General features: G+C 43.6%; 1 protein-coding gene across 1 annotated transcript; it reads right to left on the reverse strand.

Annotated features, from left to right (window-relative positions):
* Window positions 1-20,531: 20,531 nt before the first annotated feature.
* LOC133806394 (uncharacterized) lies at window positions 20,532-21,071 on the reverse strand. The gene is made up of 2 exons (XM_062244503.1): window positions 20,862-21,071; window positions 20,532-20,771 (listed from the first exon to the last, which is right to left on the reverse strand). Exons 1-2 carry the CDS (start codon window positions 21,069-21,071, stop codon window positions 20,532-20,534), a joined length of 450 nt encoding a protein of 149 aa, XP_062100487.1.
* Window positions 21,072-21,999: the final 928 nt, after the last annotated feature.

Below are 21,999 nucleotides of genomic sequence, written 5' to 3' on the forward strand. Positions count from 1 at the left end.
ATGTATTTCCAAAATTTAAACAGGCTTGTCCTTTCGCTTTGACCTCCACGAATTCACCATTGCCAACTCTAAGCTTTAACTCGCCCTCCTCCACCGCTTTCCTGTTGCTAAGTAGATGCGAAGAAGTACACACATGATTAGTGGATCCTGAATCAACTATCCAAATAAAAAAATCATCCTCTAAAAAACATGCATCCAAGACAAATAGATTCTATTTGTTGACCCTCGATTTGGCCAACGACACGGAGTCAGAATAACTACAAAGAAATAAGAAGACAATCAACAATGGAATCAAATGGTAGAGAAATGACACAATTAATTTATAGTGGTTCGGCCCGAACAATCGGGTAACAACCTACGTCCACTTAGTGTTATTATTGATGTTGAATTCCAATGTCATGATAAAAGAACTAGGGTTCTTGAGTTTCATAAGCCTTAGGAGAATTACAACTTTTCGGTGGATAATCGCACTATGCTCTTTTTCTGAGTACTCAGAAAAAAGGTTCAAAAGTCAAAAGTTCGTTCCTTGAGCCTTCTCATTCATATTTATAGGCTCAAGGGGGTTACATGGGCCAATGGGCCTTAATTATCCTTAATATCATCATATCAAGGAAATAAAGAAAAAAGATCATAAATGTAGTTATTACAAGATTACATATCTTTAACAGAAATAAACTGAAGCATGCGACCAGGCTGGTCGCATCTAATCGCGAGATCTGATGAAGCAACAAGGAGCTGGTCGATAGTCGAAGAGCACCTCTTCACCTTGACACTGCCACGTGCCAACCATGTGTAATAAATTCTTTCCACGTCATCAGAAGCCATTTTGGGTATACATTTTCCCCCCTAGTTTATTTTACTGCGACCAGCATAAAGTAAACTTAGGGAACTGACCCTTCACGTACCCCACCAAATATGTCAGAGCCGCCCACACCCTTTCGAAAAAGGCAACAAATCATCTCTTTTCAGTTTCGAAAAAAATTATCTGACGGCTATTGCGTTTCCCCATGCCTTGAAAAAAGTAATTCCATGATTACCTCTTTTACAATGCTACGATCAATATAAATAATCCCCCAAGATCATTTTTTTTACTTTTTTCTTTTCAATTTCTCCTCAAGAACACTGAAGAACAAGGCGTAAACTCGGAAACCTCAGACGAACTCGACGATCCACGGAGTCTCTGCCCAGCCAACCAACTTAGTGCCTCAAAACTTGCTTCAATTTTTATCCAAGTAAGTTTATCAACCTTTTCAGTCATTGAAATGTCATACGATATCCCTTTTATGTATGTTTTTTTTTCCTGAGTTCTTGACCGTTTTGAAAGAAACTGTTTTAGGGTAAATGGGCATACTGATTTGCACTAAATTTGGTAGGAGAATAACATTTTTCTGGGATGGTGGAGTAGTTAGGTAGTTAGGATTATAACTTTAGGGCATGAAATCGAAGTAAAAATTCGATTTCTAAGCATGTAGAAAAAACTGGGTTTTTCCCACCCTTTCAGAGTTGAAAAGTTTTTCCTGAGAAACGTTTCACTTCTGCTTGTTAATCCATCTTCCAAACTGTTCGCTTGAAATGTAGTGTTTTTTGTTAGAATGCTGCTGGTCGTATAAAAGCTTAACTTTTATACACGAGCAACATTATTCCAACTTTTAAACACAAGTTTTTAGGCCGTAGATTATCATCTCCCCTTCTCTGTTTGCAGATTTTCATGCAAGATTCATGGGGAGGTGAGAGGCCAATCGACGACGATCTGCTAGCCCAACTGCTCGAGGACGAGGAACAACCGTCACGGCTAATTCCAGAGATCCCTTTTTCTCAAAACACCCCAAATAATCCCCTGACCCCTCCTCAAAACATGGGTTGAGTAAAGTCTAAAGCCCAGAAAAAGAAATCATCCAATCCTCCTTCAAATCAGCCTACTCCTCGGGCTGAAATTCCTTCGACCAGTGGTCGAGATGAAAATACTCCTGATCCACTAATCCAAAATCAAGCCCGTCTCTGTAATATCATTCGACCAGACATCGAATGGTACCTTGCTCCCCCTAACACAATCACTGCTAGGATGGTAAATAATTTCCTCAGAAAGTATGGACTTTATGGGGTTACTTTATTGCTTCCCACCACCGACCAACGGGCAAACCTGCCTGGTGGGGCCTTCAGCGCCTGGTCTAGGTATCATATTGAGGCACGAGGAATCCTGCCTCTTCATCCTTACTTCCAGGGAGGGACCAATTACTTCGGGGTCGCTCCCTTCCAAATAACCCCGAACGGGTATAGAATGCTATTCACACTCTATATTCTTTACGGCCATAAAAAATGGCCTGTCCCTTCACCTCACGAGATCAACTACCTGTTCGATCTCAAATCTAAACCCAACCAGGACAATACGGGGTTCTTTCATTTTTTCCACTAGGAATCGACCCGAACCTTCCTGAGTGAGACTACTTACAAGTCTAATGTAGGAAAGTACCACCAAGAGTACTTTTTGACTACCGACCTGGTCGCCAAAACCTAGCCTTCACTCAAGGAGGTAACTACTTCGTTTTCCTGGTCATATATTTTCCTTGTATTTTATCTGCATCTCTCTTAGAAATTTAACTTTCTTCAGGTCCATGGCTACGACCAGCTCCTACTCCGGAGATGGAGCTCCGAGCAGTGCTACTAGCCAGCATGTCCGACGTAGAGAAGAGCGTCAAATAGCTGGTCACTAAAGCAAACCTGAGACTGGTCGGGCTTCTGGCACCTCACCAGGATGTGAGGGAGTCAACAACGGGTAGTGCCACCGGTGAGGAGATTCCCGAGCAGCACACAGATGTGTCGCAACCTCAAAGGGGGAGACCAATTGGAGTGACAATCAGGGAACCCTTCAGCACCCCGCAAGCGACCGCTCCCCCTGCCCCTTCGGGAAAGGGGAAAAAGAAAGCTTCTAAATCCCTTGCACCTATCGACGAGTCTTCGGATGAGAACGGTACTGATCTCTCACTCTTAGATAGTTTGCCAATTCCCTGTCACTTATTTGACAGGGACGGCAACTTTAAGTATACTCCAAACTTAGATTCAGATTTCTTCCAGGCAGTAAGTGACGGTAGAAGTAGTTCAGTAAGTAATATAGCGACCAGTAATTATAGCTCGGGTATTTTACTTACAATTTCCTTTGTTTCCTTTTCTGACATAGCACACTCGTTTATTTATATTGTCTAACTGTTCGTGTTTTTGCCTTCTTGCAGACATGGCATTCGAAGACATGTTCGATTTCTATAGTGCGCCTGATGCTCTTGCGAGCAAGAAAAAGGCGAGCAGGAGGCATCACAGGGAGTGCACCAAAGAACCTCCAGCCAAGAAGGCCCGCACTGAGGACCCTCCAGCGGCTGCTCCTTTGAAAAATACAACACCACCTCCATCCGCCTTCGAGCAGAAACTCCGTCTGTACCAGTCGGGTCGACCCCTTCCCCACTAGCTCTAGTTGACCAGACTCAGCCAGCTGCCCCTGCTCCAATAAGGGACGACATATCGAGTCGCGCTCTAAGATCGGCCAAGGATAGGATGACAAGGATCCTGAGGCATGAGCACATCCGTGAAGCCATGGCTGGGACTGAATCGATGGAGGTCGACCAGATCCTGAACCGCGCCCTAAATGAGCTCGCCATTGTAAGTTGTTTCTTCCTGTTGAGACAATCTTTTTACCTATAATAGTCATTTTAACTTTTGCTCTGATCGCAGGCAATGCAAACCGTGACTGCCAGCCGGCTCTGCTCGGTGGTCATCACTGAGCAATCGAAGTCGTTCGAGCAACGACACGCTAAGGAGCTGAAGGCCGTCGAAGTGAAATATTCCGAGCAACTTAAGGAGGCTCAGAAGGCAAATATAGCATTGCTCGATGAGAAAAATAAAATGGCTGAGGAGATGAAGGAGAAGCAGGCTGCTCTGGACAAAGCCCTTGAGAAAAAGGCGCAGTACAAAGAGTCTCTCCTTATCAACTTTCTCGAAGCCAAAAGGCTCGAGGCGGACCTGATCGAGAGCAGGCAGGAGCTGAAAAGTTGGAGGCTCGCATCAACGAGCTCGAGAAAACCAATGCCAGCAATCTTGAGAGGAACAAGGGCGCCACGTCCAAGTGCTTCTATGATTTCTGGAAGCACAACCAAGGGGCCAATTTCAAATATCTCTCCGAGCGCATGAGGCAAATAGAAATAGCCCAGTGCGTTGCTTTCTTGGAAGAACAAAAGAGAGCGAAAACCCCAGTGTAACGACTCGAATTTGCTAATCGGTCTTAGGGCCTTGATTAGTGTGCTTGGAGGGCAATAAATGATTTAATATGCTTTAATATGTTAATGGGTGAATTAATGTGAATATATGATAGTGATGCATGTTTAGTGAGTTAAATGTGCATGTGGGCCCCGTCTGGATATTAGGGGCATAAATGTGATAAATGTTATATATGTGATATGTCTGTGCAGCACGATCTGAGACAGTCCTGGGGAGCGCATAGCTAGAGAGTCACAACGGGGTTGAGATTCGGACTCGGGGTGAGTCGAGGGGTAATTTGGGTACTAGGTGTGTTATGGTATTATCGGGACATGAAAATAAATATTTGGAGATATATTTGGGGATAGAATGTCTAGGCGGGAATATTGGGGAAATTTACCATTTTCCCCTCGGGGACGTTTTGGTACCCCGAGCCTTGAGGTAACCCTTTAGACTTAAGTCAAATAAAACAAAAAGATGAATTAATTAGAAACTTGGAGAAACCGACTTGCACTTCTCTTCTCAGCCAAGGTTAGCTTCTATTCTCCTCTCTCTGTCACTCTCTAAGGCAAAATCAAAGGGAAACTTTGGGAATCAACTTGAGGAACTAAGGAGTTCAGCTGGGATTTAGGGAGCTTGGAGCATAAGGGGGCTGGTTCTAAGGCTCAACTCAGCAAGAGGTAAGCTTTGATTATGGTGGATAAGTTTAGAGTTGCAGCTGGTTATTAGAGTATGCATGCTAGCAAACTTGAATTGTTCTTGTGTGGTCTAGTTGAGTTTTGGGGTGGATTCTAATGGGTTTTGATGTTGTTACTGAGTTATTTTTGAGCTGGAGTTTATGTGTTAAATATCTGGGTTAGATAGGTGAGTTTTGGGTGAATTGGCTTGAGGAAAGGTGTAGAAAAAATGGTGGAAAATATGGGTTCGGTGGTGAGAGCCGCGGCCCTAGGAGGGGTGCGCCACGACCCGTGTGCACGCGCGGCCATGGGAGGCCGAGAAGCTCATGCGCGTTGCGGCGCCTGGTGGGCGCACCGCGGCCCGTGTGGGGGTCAGTGAGGTGCTAGCCTCTGTTTCGAGGCTAGTCGCGGCTCTTGTGGGTAGGGCCGCAACCCTTTGTGCCAGTTTGAGTTTTAAGGGTATTTTAGGCTTGGGAACTCAAGGGGTAAGGCTCGGGATGGATTTTATCACTCGGATTGATAGAATTCAAGGACCTGGAGGTTAGGGTTATGGCTCTAAGTTATTTATTGGATTAGAATTTGATGGATGGACATTGTTAATGTGTTGTGACTAGGGTTTCGGCAAGGCTCAAGTTAGAGGACTGCGCTCAGGACATCGGTGCTTGGAGAGGACTCAGGTAAGAAAACCCTTGTTCCCATAGAGTTTGTGTGCAGGGCTGAGCCCAATGTGTTTGAATAGAATTGATGTGCAGGGCCAAGCCCAATGTAGAACTGCGGGGCGTAGCCCTTTATCTGATTATGCTAGAATTCGATACTTGCTTGTTATGCTATGTATATTATGATGTGAATGGTCGGCTTGAGCCGGGAACGGTGTAGACCGAGAATGGCGAAGGGCCGGGAACAGCATTGGGCACGTTGAGTGCAAGGCCGAGAATGGCAAGGGGCCGGGAGCAGCGCTGAGCATGTGGATTGCGATTTGCTAGGGCGAGTCCCTAGAAGGATACCTGGGATATCCTCATGGCGTGGTCCGCGAACCCAAGGCTTGGTAAACGCCTTGTCGGCTAGGTCGTATGTGTTTAGCCATTGGTGGCCTCTTTATATGCTTGATATATGTGTTGCATATGTTATCTGTTTGTGGGTTTTCTTGCTGGGCTTCGGCTCACAGATGCTCTGTGGTGTAGGTAAGGGTAAAGAGAAGACCAACCAACCATGGGTATAGCAGGCGTGAGGCAGCGTGTACATGTTTGGCCAGCCTGGCTGCCACAGCCAGAGGATTTTGGGAGATGCTTGTGAATAAACCTATATTTTGTCGTCTAGCCGACTTGGGTCAGTTTATATGTTGTAAATATTTTTAAATTTTGTTTTGGGATCCCAAGTGTAAAACTTTTATAATTTTCTATGGAAATTACTATTTCTCAAGTCTTTCCTTTGTTTATGGCTTAATTACACTGTTTGACTTAAAATCTCGATTAGCGAGTTGTAAGCACGTTTTTAAACTCAATTGGTAACGGCTCTAAGGAAGTAGGGCGTTACAACTTGGTATCAGAGTGAGCCAAGGTATTGGTTCTGGCGATTGACCGAACATGTACACACGCAGTCAGTGACAGGCTTAACTCAGGGTTGGTTGGTAAGATTGGTTAATATGTCTGAATGTGTATTTGAATGCCCTGTTTGCCTACTTATCTTATATACAGAGCATGATGAATGAGTTAACATATGCATGAGATACTGATAGGGCCTGGCCCTTGACTATTGCATGATGGGATTGAAGTGTGCTGAATAACATTGCTATTGCATGTGGATGAATATTGGGATAATAGTTTGCATACTGAGTGTGTGTGGTTAACTGTCTAAAATTGAATCCATATGTAATATCTATTTATTGGCCTGTAGGAGGCATAATGAAACGTGGGTATACCTAGTTGTGGTATAATTGGGTAGCTAAATGTATGGTATTGTGGATTTGGCTTAATATGCTTTATGTGTGTATGGCTATTGTGATTTTTGGACCTGGATGTGGTTTGGTTCGGAGTGTGAACCTTAAGGTGGAGAAGTTTAGGCAGCGGAGGCGGATGAACTCAGATTGTTTGCATCCAGGATGGTTAAGTAGACCTGGCATCGTAATATAGGAGAGTTGCAGATGGTAGTTGGGGTTGGAAATTTCCATCTACCCTGAAAGTCTGGAGATGTCCGCTAGCATATGAGTAAATGGTATCGGTACAGTATAAGGATACAGACAGATAAAGAATAGTAGCTGGAAGGCGTAAGAGGCATTAACCTCTGGTTGGAGAGGAAAGTTTGGGTTGCCTGGGAATTGTTTAGTGGATGGACAAAGCTAACTTCATTCTTGGTTATATGGAGGTGAAAGGTCATAACTAAAGGATTGTGCTAAGTACTTGTGACAGGAGGATACTTGAAAGTGATGTTCAGATTGAGATATTGGTGTGATGGGTTGGAAAGAACTCAAATGGGGACTCGATAAAAGAAGTTATAAGAACGAGGAGATTAATAAATCTATGAGCTTGATTTAAAATGATAAGACAATGACAATCTGTGTTAGTGAGTGTAAGGAGTTGGACACCTCACTTTGGAAATTTATGCAAGTGATGGTGGTTGGAAATAATGACCCATGTAAGCATTAAATTTTGGAATGGTCCAGGGTGACAGGGCTGCTCCAGTGTATTAGATCCTCGGTGGTATTTGAGTAGCAGAGAGAGCCATGTTATTTGAGATCTGTGGAATGAGGTAAAGAGCATGAGTGCTGCGGGGTAAGGGATGTGAAAGACAGTGCTTCTATTGGTAGAATTCAGTAAGGACAAATTCTCAATTTTTGAGGTGGAAGGACCCCAAACAGTGCTAGGGCATCTAATTTGTGATTGGAAAGGTAGTTATCAAGATGGTGACAAGAACCAGGGAGGTTATTCGGTGTGCACCTAACGGGGAGGATGCCACCTGAGAGGATGTCGGGTTGAGGGGGAGGATGCCACCTGAGAGGATGTCGGGTGAGGGCACGACTTCTAAATGAAATAATTCAGTATGTTAGGATGGATTTTCCATGGTGAGGAAACGAAGGACTAGAATGCTTCGTTACACTCAAAGTTCGAGGCCGATTCCTCGAAGATGAGTATTTAATTGGATGTTCTATGTTTTAGTCATGTAACGAGCTGGAGGAACTCGGTGTTGAGAATGTTCCGAGAGGGAGTTAAACATAGAGAGTTTGCCTCAAGGGTGCTATGTGAGAAGCTGAGGATAGTGGCATTTGTTGAGGAGGAATAAGGAACTTCTGGCAGATGAATTGGGATACAAGTAAATAAAAAGTTCATAGTGAGAACAATAGAGTTCGTCTTAAGGAAGCCTCAACATGAGGCAGAGTGAAAGTGGATCTGTTAAGAGACAACCATGGATTATAAGGGATATCATTTCGAGTATTTTAGTTAAACTGAATGGAAGCTGAGCTAATCAGTGGGAAACTTGTATAGGTATATAAGGAAAGATTGGGGTTATTACAAAGTCGAGCTACAGGTAGATTTGGTATCAGGAATGTTGTGGAAGATGGCACTGGCTGACAGAAAGAATTACCTGAAGCAATTAAATAAATTTGACCTTGGAGTAGTCAGAGCATTATATGGCAAGAATTGCTAGCATCAACGGTTAAGAATGAAAAGTTTGATGTTGGGTACAAGATGGGACAATGTCTCTAGGAGTTGATCTACGACCTGGTTATTACTAGCTGGAAATCAAGGAGAGAGATATTTCAGGAATTTTTATTTTGTACTGAGTAAGGTGTAAGGAGTTGGTAACAAAGATTCTAGAATGGTTCAAGCTACAGCAGCACAGGTAAGTTCTTAAGTAGAGAATATTAGAACGGTATGGGCAAGTCCCCTTCAAGTTCACGAGCAGTATATGTGGACTACTCCCAGACAGAAATGGAGAGCAAATGAATATTATGATGAAGACATTAGTACCAAGGAAGCAGGGTCACAGGTAAGGTTCTACGAAGTGTCAGTTTGGGTTTCGTTAGGAGTACTCAGAGTAGAGCTATAAGAGGAAAGGACAGGTATGAGAAGATTTGATCTGAAGTCACGAAGAAGCTAATGAAGAACGTCTGAAGAACAGAAGGCATAACAATACTGGCAAGCGCGCCATCTATCGCATAAGTATCTCCGCTATGGGTCGAACCTCGTGGGAGGTGAAAGAATGGAACATGGTTGATATACTTGGAATGTTAAGCTGACAGCGATGCTTAGCATGAGGTACTTGAGTGTTGGGTTGTTAGCAAGAAAGATAATCTTGAGACTAAAATTTAGTGGAACACAACAGATGGAAGGTTGATGTTATAAGTCTTCGACTGTACGAGGAGGAAATTTCATATGAGGTGGAACTCTTACTTGGAAGGTGTGTGAGTCAGTTAAAAGAGTGCCACAGGTTACAATGGAATGGACAGGATAACGATTGAAATTGGTATAGTGTTAGTGTGCGGTGATGGACACATATGTTTTCTTAGGATAATGGAATCCAGAGCTTTGGTCTTGTGGGAACAGGGAAGAACCCTACAAGTATTATACAAGATAAGGTACAAGAACCAGATGAATGGTCCAAAGAGAATTTGGTGTGGAGATGGGAATTATAAGTGGGTGTTGTTTCACCTCCTAGGGTTTGTGGTACTGGGAGGTTTTGGCTGATAGTAGAACCTAGGATACTCGAATATTGAGAAGTAAAATAATACGATGATGGATCATAAGAATGGATCACATTAGACTGTAAATAAGGTGATGGATCAGGGGAGGAGTTATAACTCAGCTGAATAAGATAGCATACTTTAGTTTGTATAAATTGGTAACGAAATAGGGCATTGGTAATGATGAATTGAGACCCTATAGCTTCTAAGTTATGGAAAGGGACCTGAGATCGAAGGAAACAGAGCAGTAATCTGGAATTACTGATCGATTGCAAAAGGGATAGCAATCTGAGGGCTTAACAATTATTTTAAGGGTTTAAGCATTGAATGTGCAACTTTTAGAATATCAAAGGAGGTGTATTCTTTGATGAGACAGTCATGGTATTGGATGCTGGAGTATAGCTAAGGTGACAAGGCATAAGACTTGGTAAGATAAAAGCAAAGGAGTAAGAGTTAGTGGACACTACGGTTCAATAATAATTCAGAGGAAAAGTAAAGAGGATGTTGGAATTCTTAAGGCAGGGGATGTCTGCCTATCTGAAAGTTTGTAGGAACCTGTAAACTGTTAACTTTGGAGTACGGGGTTCCAGAATGGGAGTTGTATATTCCTCCAAGTTAAGCAGCGAGGAAGAGTATGATAGTGAGGAAATAAAAAGGGAGTTATGACTTTCGTTTCGACAAGAGTTCTAAGGTCGTACTAAGGATTTGGCCACAGGCCTATAAATTGATCTTATCCTGGTAAGAATGATGATCCATAAGTATTTTAACATTGAGAATAAACAACGAAGAGATTGTTGTGAACCAAGCAGACACTGGAGTTCTGTAGATTTAATGTATAAGTAAAAGTTAAAGAAAGTATGGTTATCAAACAAGATCCTGTGGAACAAGATTGTACTCGCGCAGGGGTATCATTGATGAATAAGGGTAAAGGCATTGGACCTTGGGAATTTTCATCAGAGGTATGAGGTATACAGCCTGATGTGTTCAAGTAAATTTCAAGGACGAAATTATATTAAGGAGGGGATAGTACAAAGTCTTGCGGAGCAAGACCATCGCCTTGGTGAAAGTGCTGTGGAGAAACAGCAAGGTTAAGGAGGCGACAGGGGAAACTTGAGACAGAGATGAGGGAGCGGTATCCCGAGTTGTTCAGGTAATTTCGAGGATGAAATTTCCGTAAGGAGGGGATAGTTGTAACGACCCGAATTTGCTAATCGGGCTTAGGGCCTTGATTAGTGTGCCTGGAGGGCAATAAATGATTTAATATGCTTTAATATGTTAATGGGTGAATTAATGTGAACATATGATAGTGATGCATGTTTAGTGAGTTAAATGTGCATGCGGGCCCCGTCTGGATATTAGGGGCATGAATGTGATAAATTTTATATATGTGATATGTCTGTGCAGCATGATCTGAGATAGTCCTGGGGAGCGCTTAGCCAGAGAGTCACAACGGGGTTGAGATTCGGACTCGGGGTGAGTCGAGGGATAACTTGGGTACTAGGTGTGCTATGGGATTATCGGGACATGAAAATAAATATTTGGAGATATATTTGGGGATAGAATGTCTAGGCGGGAATATTGGGGAAATTTACCATTTTCCCCTCGGGGACGTTTTGGTACCCCGAGCCTTGAGGTAACCCTTTAGACTTAAGTCAAATAAAACAAAAAGAGGAATTAATTAGAAACTTGGAGAAACCGACTTGCACTTCTCTTCTCAGCCAAGGTTAGCTTCTATTCTCCTCTCTCTGTCACTCTCTAAGGCAAAACCAAAGGGAAACTTTGGGAATCAACTTGAGGAACTAAGGAGTTCAGCTAGGATTTAGGGAGCTTGGAGCATAAGGGGGCTGGTTCTAAGGCTTAACTCAGCAAGAGGTAAGCTTTGATTATGGTGGATAAGTTTAGAGCTGCAACTGGTTATTAGAGTATGCATGCTAGCAAGCTTGAATTGTTCTTATGTGGTCTAGTTGAGTTTTGGGGTGGATTCTAATGGGTTTTGATGTTGTTACTGAGTTATTTTTGAGCTGGAGCTTATGTGTTAAATATCTGGCTTTAATAGGTGAGTTTTGGGTGAATTGGCTTGAGGAAAGGTGTAGAAAAAATGGTGGAAAATCTAGGTTCGGTGGTGAGAGTCGCGGCCCGTGTGCGAGCGCGTCCATTGGAGGCCGAGAAGCTCATGCGCGCCGCGGGGCCTGGTGGGCGCGCCGCGGCCCGTGTGGGGGTCAGTGAGGTGCTAGCCTATGTTTCGAGGCTAGCCGCAGCTCTTGTGGGTGGGGCCACGGCCCTTTGTGCCAGTTTGAGTTTTAAGGTTATTTTAGGCTTGGGAACTCAAGGGGTAGGGCTCGGGATGGATTTTATCACCCGGATTGATAGAATTCAAGGACCCGGAGGTTAGGGTTATGGCTCTAAGTTATTTATTGGATTAGAATTTGATGGATGGACATTGTTAATGTGTTGTGACTAGGATTTCGGCAAGGCTCAAGTTAGAGGACTGCGCTCGGGACATCGGTGCTTGAAGAGCTCGGGACTCAGGTAAGAAAACCCTTGTTCCCATAGAGCTTGTGTGCAGGGCTGAACCCAACGTGTTTGAATAGAATTGATATGCAGGGCCGAGCCCAATGTGGTAGAACTGCGGGGCGTAGCCCTTTATCTGATTATGCTAGAATTCTATACTTGCTTGTTATGCTATGTATATTATGATGTGAATGGTCGGCTTGAGCCGGGAACGGTGTAGACCAAGAACGGCGAAGGGCCGGGAACGGCATTGGGCACGTTGAGTACAAGGCCGAGAACGGCAAGGGGCCGGGAGCAGCGTTGAGCACGTGGAGTGCGAGTTTCCAGGGCGAGTCCCTAGAAGGATACCTGGGATATCCTCACGGCGTGGTCCGCGAACCTAGGGCTTGGTAAACGCCTGGTCGGCTAGGCCGTATGTGTTTAGCCATTGGTGGCCTCTTTATATGCTTGATATATGTGTTGCATATGTTATCTGTTTGTGGGTTTTCTTGCTGGGCTTCGGCTCACAGATGCTCTGTGGTGCAAGTAAGGGTAAAGAGAAGACCAACCAACCATGGGTACAGCAAGCATGAGGCGGTGTGTACATGTTTGGCCAACCTGGCTGCCATAGCCAGAGGATTTTGGGAGATGCTTGTGAATAAACCTAGATTTTTTTGTCTAGCCGACTTGGGTCAGTTTATATGTTGTAAATATTTTTAAATTGTGTTTTGGGATCCCAAGTGTAAAACTTTTATAATTTTCTATGGAAATTACTATTTCTCAAGTCTTTCCTTTGTTTATAGCTTAATTACACTGTTTGACTTAAAACCTCGATTAGCGAGTTGTAAGCACATTTTTAAACTCACTTGGTAACAGCTCTAAGGAAGTAGGGCGTTACACCCAGCCTCGCCCAAAATCTCTTTGGCCACTGGTGTTGAGGGTGCGGAGGATGAAGCCGAAGCTGCTGTGGACCAGGAACATCTTCAAGACCCTCCTGCTTCTTACCTTATTTCTCTTTTAATTTTAATTTTTCAATATACGACCTACGGGTCGAGATGCAAAGAAAGTTGTTATCTTTAATTGTTGCGTGAGCAGCTTTTTTCCTTTTAACAAACAATTACATCCGAGCAGTAACTGCTCGCGGTGTAAAAGAATTCCTTTTTGATATTATAATATTTACATTTATTATAACATCTGTTCGCATGACCGAACTTAGCATAGTACTTTGGTTTGATTTAACAAAATACAAAATTTTGAAAAATACTCTAAGTACCGTGGCATGCTTTCACTTATTTTTCTCATGTGTTTATATACCTGTCGATATGTTTTGCTTACTAGATGCCTTATATGCCCCCCAAGTGATTGAGGAACTTTAGGTCCACGGTCACTTGCCTTGACTAGGACCTGTTCGAACATTATTGCTCGTAGCAATGAATTTTTAAAAAAAATATAGCAAAATAACACACGTAATGAGCAAATACTTGTAATAAATACAATAGTTGGCAAGAATGACTGGCTGCGCACAGTCCCTTTTATTTCTCGTAATAAATGGACAAAACATGTATGTACGAGTGATCAACAAAATGATCTTACACTTATAAGCGATCAGTCACATAAAATGACCAACCCTTTTTCATAACTTGTAAAAAGTAAGATTAATACAAGCCAATTCTTTAGGAAGAATTGTTTATTGATAGTACTTGCGCAGGTGTTCTCCATTCCAATAGCGAGGAATGAGATCTCAATTTAAGCAAGCAAGTTTATAGGTGCCTGGTTGAAGGACTTCTTCAATTTGGTATGGTCCTTCCCAATTAGGTCCAAGTACTCCAGCGGTCGAATCGCGGGTGCTGAGAGAAACCCTTCTAAGTACTAGGTCTCTGACATTGAATTTCATTTCACGTACTTTAGAATTGAAATACCGAGCGACCTTTTGCTGGTAAACTGCTACTCGGAGTTGGGCTTGCTCACGCTATTCATCGACCAAATATAGAGATTCCATCAACAGCTGGCTATTGGAGCCTTGATCGTATGTTATTCTTCGACTTGTCTGTTCGCTTGAGGGTTAACAACTAAAGAAAAGCTCTTGATAATTCCATGTCATTCACAAAAATCTGTGAACAGATCCCTATCAAATTGGGCGTCGTTGTCTGAGACAATCTTTCTTGGCAATCCATAGCGACACACGATGTTTTTTACTACGAAATCCAGCACTTTCTTGGTCGTTATGGTTTTGAGTGGCTCAACTTCAGTCCATTTAGTGAAGTAATCGATGGCCACTACGGCATACTTGACACTGCCCTTTCCTGTGGGCAGAGATCCGATTAGATCTATACCCCAGACTGCGAACGGCCACAGACTTTGCATCTGTTTTAGCTCATTAGGGGTTGCTCGTGGAATTTTGGAGAACCTTTGGCATTTATCACACCTCCGCACAAATTCCATTGAGTCTTCATTCATTGTTGGCCAGAAGTTCCTTGCCTTAGAATCTTTTTTGATAAACTCTGCCCCCCAGCATGGTCCCCACAAAAGCCTTCGTGGACCTCTCTCATCAATTCTTTGGCCTTCTCTTTCGAAATACACCTGAGGAGTGGCATTGAGTATCCCCTTCGGTACAAGATTCCATCAACTAGAATATACCTAGCAGCCTGCCGCTGAAGGGTCCTGGCTTTGTTTCTATCCGTCGGTAACACACCCTGCGTCAAGTACTCTATGTAAGGTGCCATCCATGTGTCCACTACTTGAATCACCAAATAGGTCCCTTCTGCTTGGATGCTTGGTGCTGATAGTCGCTCAACCAACACTATGCTTAGAGTGGCAGCATCCTTGGCACTTGCCAGCTTGGCCTTGAATTTTGGTCGCGAGGCACTTGCTGGAAAGTGTACTTATCAAATTGTGCTAATATATTCTTTGCTTTATTCAAGTAAGCGACCATTTTAAACCTCGGGCCTGGTACTCTCCAATGATTTGATTGACCACTAGCTGAGATTCACTGTAGATATCAAGTGACTTTATGTGCATGCCTCTGGCTAACCGTAATCCTGCGAGCAGTGCTTCATATTCAACTTCGTTATTAGAGGCAGTGAAGTCAAATCTGATAGCACAGTGAAATCGATGCCCCTCAGGCGTTATCAAAATCACTCCTGCTCCTACGTGGTGCTCATTAGAAGAAACATATGTAAACAACTTCCAAGAAGAAGTTTGGCTTTGAGACTCCAGTTCTTCAGGCCCTTCTAGCTGCTCACTGTCTGGAAGTCCAGTGAGTTCTGCGACGAAATCGGCCAAAGCCTGTCCTTTTATCGCTACTCATGGCAAGTAAGAGATATCAAACTGCCCAAGTTCGACCGCCCACTTCAACAATCGGCCTGCGGCTTCTGGCTTCTGGAGAACTTGCCGTAGAGATTGATCGATCAAAACTGTGATTGGGTGAGCTTGGAAGTAGGGTCGCAGCTTCCTGGAGGCTAAGATTAAGCAATAGGCTAATTTCTCAATAGGTGGATACCGCAGCTCCGCTCCTATTAGCCTCTTGCTTACATAATAAATAGCTTTCTACACGCCTTCTTCTTCTCTTATTAGGATAGGACTAGCAGCGTATTCTGTGACCGCCAAGTAAATGAACAAAGTTTCTTTATCAACTGGTTTTGATAGAATCAGTGGCTGCGACATGTGAGTTTTTAAGGCTTGAAAAGCCTGTTCGCACTCCGCCGTCCACTCGAATTTCTTGTTGCCTCTGAGTAGATTAAAAAATGGGACGCATTTGTCTGTCGATTTGGATATAAATCTACTGAGAGTAGCAATTCTTCCAGTCAAGCTTTGAACATCCTTGATCTTTATTGGTGATTTCATATCGACCAGGGCCTTGATCTTCTCGGGATTGGCCTCAATTCCTCGCGAGTTTACTATAAATTCCAAGAATTTCCCTGATCCAACTCCGAAGGAGCACTTGATGGGATTCAATTTCATCTGATATTTGTTCAAGATGTTGAAGCATTATTGCAAGTCCCTTATATGCCCTTCTACCTTCTTCGACTTAACCAGCATCTCATCGACATATACTTCCATGTTTGTGCCATTCAGCTCCTTGAACATGTGGTTGACCAATCGCTGGTAAGTCACACCAGCGTTTTTCAAACCAAAGGGCATTACCTTGTAACAGTAGAGCCTTGTATCAGTTCAAAAGCTAGTGTGATCCTCATCAGGAGGATGCATACTGATCTGGTTGTATCAGGAGTATGCATCCATGAACGAGAGAATCTCGTGCCCTGCAGTGGCATCAACCAGCTGGTCAATTCTAGGGAGTGGGAAATAATCTTTTGGGCAGGCTATATTAAGGTTTGTGAAATCCACGCACGTTCACCACTTGCCATTCGGCTTGGGAACAAGCACGGGATTAGAGACCCATGATGGATAAAACGCTACCCTGATGAATCCATTCTCCTTCAGCTTCTCGACTTCTTTTTTTAAAGCCTTTGATCTATCTTTGTCGAGCAGCCTCCTTTTCTGTTGTACTGGTGGAAAACTCTTGTCTACATTCAGGACATGGCTAATAACTGCAGGGTCTATTCCAACCATGTCTTTATGCGACCAGGAAAACACTTCCTAGTTTGTTCTCCAAAATTCCACCAGTGCTTGCTTCGTTGTTGTCTCTAAGTTTTTACCGACTTTCATAACCCTGGTTGGATTTTCTTCATCGAGTTGGACCTCCTCAAGATCCTCGATGGGTCCTATTTCTTCCTTAAAATCCCCAAAGTAAGGATCTAAATCTCTGTCCTCACTTTGGGCAATGCCCTATTTGGTGAAATCATCACCTGATTTCACTTGTACATCAATTGCCATTTGCAACTTTTTTCCGGCAACATCCCTCGATACACCGTTCTTCGCCTTAGATATCAAGGCATTGTATCATTCCCTCACTTCCCGTTGATTTCCCAACACGCATCCTATCCCTGCGTCGGTTGGGAATTTCATGGCAAGGTGCCATATCGAGGTAACGGCATGTAGGTCGACCAAAATTGGCCTCCCAATTACAGCATTATATGTTGAGGGACAATCAACTACTATGAAAGTAGTGAGTAGTGTCCTGTTTGCAGGTGCAGTTCCTACCATAACTGGGAGCCTAATCGACCCAGTTGGGGTGAGCCCTTCGCCAAAAAAACCATAAATGGTTTGGTTGCATGGCTCCAGGTCCTTGACGGACAACTTCAATCTTTCTAGTGAAAACTTGTATAAGATGTTGACTGAGCTTCCTGTGTCAACCAACACCCTCTTAAACATCATGTTGGCGATTTGAATGTCAATGACCAGCGGATCGAAGTATGGGAATCGTATGTGCTAGGCATCGTCCTCAGAGAAGGTTATCAATTCCTCCTCTATTCGAGCCTTCTTTGGTGCTCGATCCTCCACACTCATCATCTCGATGACCTGGTCATGGCATAGGGTTCGAGCGTATCGCTCCCTTGCCTTCCCACTATCCCCTGCAAGGTGTGGGCCACCACAGATGGTGAGTAACGTACCTGCCACAGGACCAGGCTGTAAAGGTGGCGAGTGTTGGCGTGCAGGCGCCTGCTCATTGCCACCTTGAGCCTCTTGATGAGACCCTCCTACAGCTCGCACATATCTCCTTAGATTTCCCTGCCTGATCAGGAACTCAATGTCATCCTTCAACTGGTTGCACTCATTGGTGTCATGTCCGTAGTCGTTGTGAAAACGACAGAATTTTGTTGTATCTCTCTTGCAGATATCCTTCCTTATAGGTGGGGGTCGCTTATAAGGAACATTAGAGCTGGTCGCCTGGTAGACCTCTGCTCGACTTTCGACAAGTGTCATATAGTTGGTGAATCTCGGCGCATATTTATTGCCTTTGGGGCACTTATTTTCAGACGTTGACGGCTCATTGCCCGCTCTTTTCCCACCATTTCTGCCATTTCCGTTCTTGCTGCCTTTACCGTTGCCATTGGGTTTATCCAACCCATTGGCAGCCTTGGCGGGTTCTACTTTCGGTCCCTTATCTTTTGTAGGAGATTTCCCCTCGTTGGCAATCGCATCTTCGAGCTTGATGTATCGATCAACTCAATCCAAGAACTCCTGGGTACTCTTTACCCCATTCTTTCTTAGGCTGTTCTAGAGGGGAGAATGGTGTCTGACCCCGGAAATTAGGGCCATCATCTTTCCCTCGTCACCTACTGTTTTGGCTCTAGCTGCTGCTCACATAAAGCGCTGGACATATTCCTTCAAGGGCTCTCCCTCCTTTTGACGTATCTCGACCAACTGGTTGGCCTCAGTGGGGTGTACGCAACCCGCATAGAATTGTTCGTAAAATTCCTTCACGAACATCTCCCAGAATATTATACTAGCAGGAGGGAATTTAAAGAACCACTCCTTGGCGGTGTCAGATAGTGTAGCGGCAAAGATCCTGCAACGAGCATCATCCGACACCATCTGAATATCCATGTGTATCTCAAATTTGTTGACATGAGATACTGGGTCTCTGTACCCATCAAAGTTTGGCAGTACTGGCATTTTGAATTTGCTGGGGGTTTCTGCCACAACAATCCTTTGTACAAATGGAGTGCCTCTCCTCCGATCATACTCTATGTGGGATGTTCGACTCCCAACCAGCTGCTGCACTGCCTGGTTCAGAGCTTCAATTTGTGCCTGAACCGCGTCTGGGATCGCTGGGGAGACCGGTGCTAGAGGAGCATACTCATCGTGCCTCTCGCGACGGTCGTTGAGCATGTCCCTCAAATCATCATCCCTGCGCCTCTGCTCGCTAACTCCTAGCTGATCAAAGACGTTATTTTGTCGGGGTTTCCCCCCAACGTTATGACTCGTCAGCCTATTTTCTCTAGGTGGGGGGTTTTCCCTCTAACCAGCATTCCATTTTCTAGAGTCGGCCTCATTATAGTCATGGTCGACTCAAAACTGTGGCTGACTATGGCATGATTGGCTGCTCACGTTGTTTCCTCCTCGGGCTGGCATCTCCCAAGCGTTAGGGGGAGGCCTACACTGGTCGTTAGGTCCCCGTGCATTATTATGTCGTGTGAGGCCCCTGACCACAAAGCATGACTCATTTTTCCTTCTGTTGGCAGAAGGAAGCTACCCCCTGCTCGGTGGATTTGGCTCTTCGTCCCCTGGGCGTCTAGGGCTGCGGGGCGGTTGCCCGGCCCTATTCTGCCTCTCGCGCTGGAGATTGCCTCGACCATCTTGAGATGGAGGCTGCTGCTCAGGATCCCGAATTGGGACATCATCCTTAGCAATAAGTGGCTACTCTGGCCTTTGAGGATTTGTTGGCTGGAGTGGAGGACTTAGGTTGGGGGCCCGTTGCGGTGGCGCACTCGATGGCTGATCCGGTTGAGAGGCCGGTGCAGCCTATCCTCGAGCCAATTGAATGGCTGCTTCAAGAGTGGTCGTGGCATCCCTCTATCGATGGTCCATGTCCTCCTGCCGCTCATTAAGCTCCTGGCACTGATGCTCAATCTCCCTTTGCTACTGGGCCATGGTCTCCGCTGCATTCTCCTGATTGGCCCTTAGAATGGCCAACTCATACTGCAACACCCCCAGTGTTGCCCTCAGCGTTTCCGAATCCAACTCCTCCTCTTCAAACTCTAAATGTGGTTCACTCTCCACCACATTTGGAGGAGGAGGTTGAGATGATGCAGCGCCAGCGACCTGTCCAACCCTCTTGGATGTTTTTGCCATTTGATTTTCTTAAAGCTTTTTATCAAACTCTCAATGAAAGCACCAGAATGTTGACCCTCGATTTGGCCAACGACACGGAGTCAGAATAACGACAAATAAATAAGAATACAATCAAGAATGGAATCAAATGGTACAGAAATGACACAAGTAATTTATAGTGGTTCGGCCCCAACAATGTGGTAATAACCTACGTCCACTTAGTGTTATTATTGATGTTGAATCCCAATGTCGTGATCAAAGAACTAGGGTTCTTGAGTTTCACAAGCCTTAGGAGAATTACAACTTTTCGGTGGATAATCGCATTATGCTCTATTTTCTGAGCACTCAAAAAAAAAGGTTCAAAAGTCAAAAGTCCCTTCCTTGAGCCTTCTCATTCATATTTATAGGCTCAAGGGGGTTACATGGGCCAATGGGCCTTAATTATCCTTAATATCAGCATATCAAGGCAATTAAGAAAAAAGATCATAAATTTAGTTATTACAAGATTACATATCTTTAAAAGAAATAAACTGAAGCATGCGACCAGGCTGGTCGCATTTAATCGCGAGATCTGATGAAGCAACAAGGAGCTGGTCGATAGTCGAAGAGCACCTCTTCACCTTGACGCTGCCACGCGCCAACCACGTGTAATAAATTCTTGCCACATCATCAGAAGCCATTTTTGGGTAAACACTATTACCTTGGGTTCTAGTTTCCATGAGGGTTGGGCAATTACTCTTTCAATGCCCTTCCTCCTTGTAGTGGAAACACTATCCTTTAGCCTTGTTGCTAGTTGGCTTTGCTCCAGCAAGCTTTTTAGTTGGCAATGCCTTTCCAGTTTCTTTCTTCTTACCCTTCTTCTTCTCCTTCCTTGCTTTTCTCTTCTTGCTCTTCGAGGATGAGGCTAGGTTAGCCTCACCCTGAGCACCCCTAGTAGTGAGAGTCTTCTTCTCAGGTCCTTTACTCGGTCCACCATTTTTTCCTTCATACATCAGGAGCTCATTAAATAGCTAAGTCATTACATAGTTCAGCTTGTTAAGGAAATAGTTCGTGGAGAACGTAAGGAAATTGGGTGCAAGGTTGTTGAGAATTATTCCAACTTGACTCTTCTCATCTACTTTTGCTCCATGTAGTTCAGCTTCTTGGAAGTAGTTCTTCATGTTAATAAAATGATCACGAACATGTTGGTCAGGTGCCATCTTATAGTTCACATATTTCTTGGTAGCCTCAAAACTAGCTTTCGCTGACTTGTGCCCAAATATTTCTTGGAGTTGTTCCATGATGTCGTAAGCAGTTTCGACATTCTTCATCTTAGTCCTTAGCGTTTCTAAGATGTTGGCAAGAATGTACTCAATGGCATTGTTGTTGGCAGTAGTCTAACGTTCATACTTCTCCCTCATGACCTTTGAGGCATTATCTCCGGATTCAGTTTCAGTCATCACGAATTTCAAGTTGTTGCCGATCAAAGCTATGATATTAGACTTCCATTTCATGAAGTTCTCGTCGGTTAGCAACTCCTTGGACAGAAGAGAGATAATGGGGTTGAATTCCATAAAGCTACAGTTATCAATAAAGTAGAAATCAACGCTTTATTCGACAAACATTCATCCGTACAAGTTTAAGAAATAACACAACATGTAAACAATGTTCAAAGATAAGTAAATACTAAAAACTCTTATATTTCTATTTCTTATGTATTTCAACTAGCCATGAACCTATGTGTCCCGGTAGGCAAGAGTCACAAATATTCACTTAGTCAAATAGAGAAACATCCCAATTAATAAAACTTCTTAGACTTTTATTAATTACATTTCCATTCAATCAAGGTAAGAAAAACAAATTATTTCTTAATTTATGATTTTGGCCCACGGTTTTGAATATCATGGACTTAATTCTTATAGTCATCGTAAGGATGAGTCTATATAAGGTACATCTATAACCACCTATCATAAGAAATCCAACCATGTTAAGAGTCTAGTGAATACCATCCGTAGGGAGATGAAATCTAAGTGCCATTAGGCCTTACTAAATCCTTACCTCATTAAATTAACGGTCGAGATCACATTTAGATTTTAAAAACTCATTATTAAGTCTTTTAGTATTTTATTCTTTTTGAAATTACCAACTTAGGTTTGCCAAATTATTAAAATAACCAATAAACCATAGTTTATAATTTTCCTATTAATTCTAAAATTACCTTTGAAAATTAATCCAAAACAATTAGATTAATTTGTTTCT

Source organism: Humulus lupulus, chromosome X (genome assembly GCF_963169125.1).
Source record: "Humulus lupulus chromosome X, drHumLupu1.1, whole genome shotgun sequence".
Classification (NCBI taxonomy): Eukaryota; Viridiplantae; Streptophyta; class Magnoliopsida; order Rosales; family Cannabaceae; genus Humulus; species Humulus lupulus.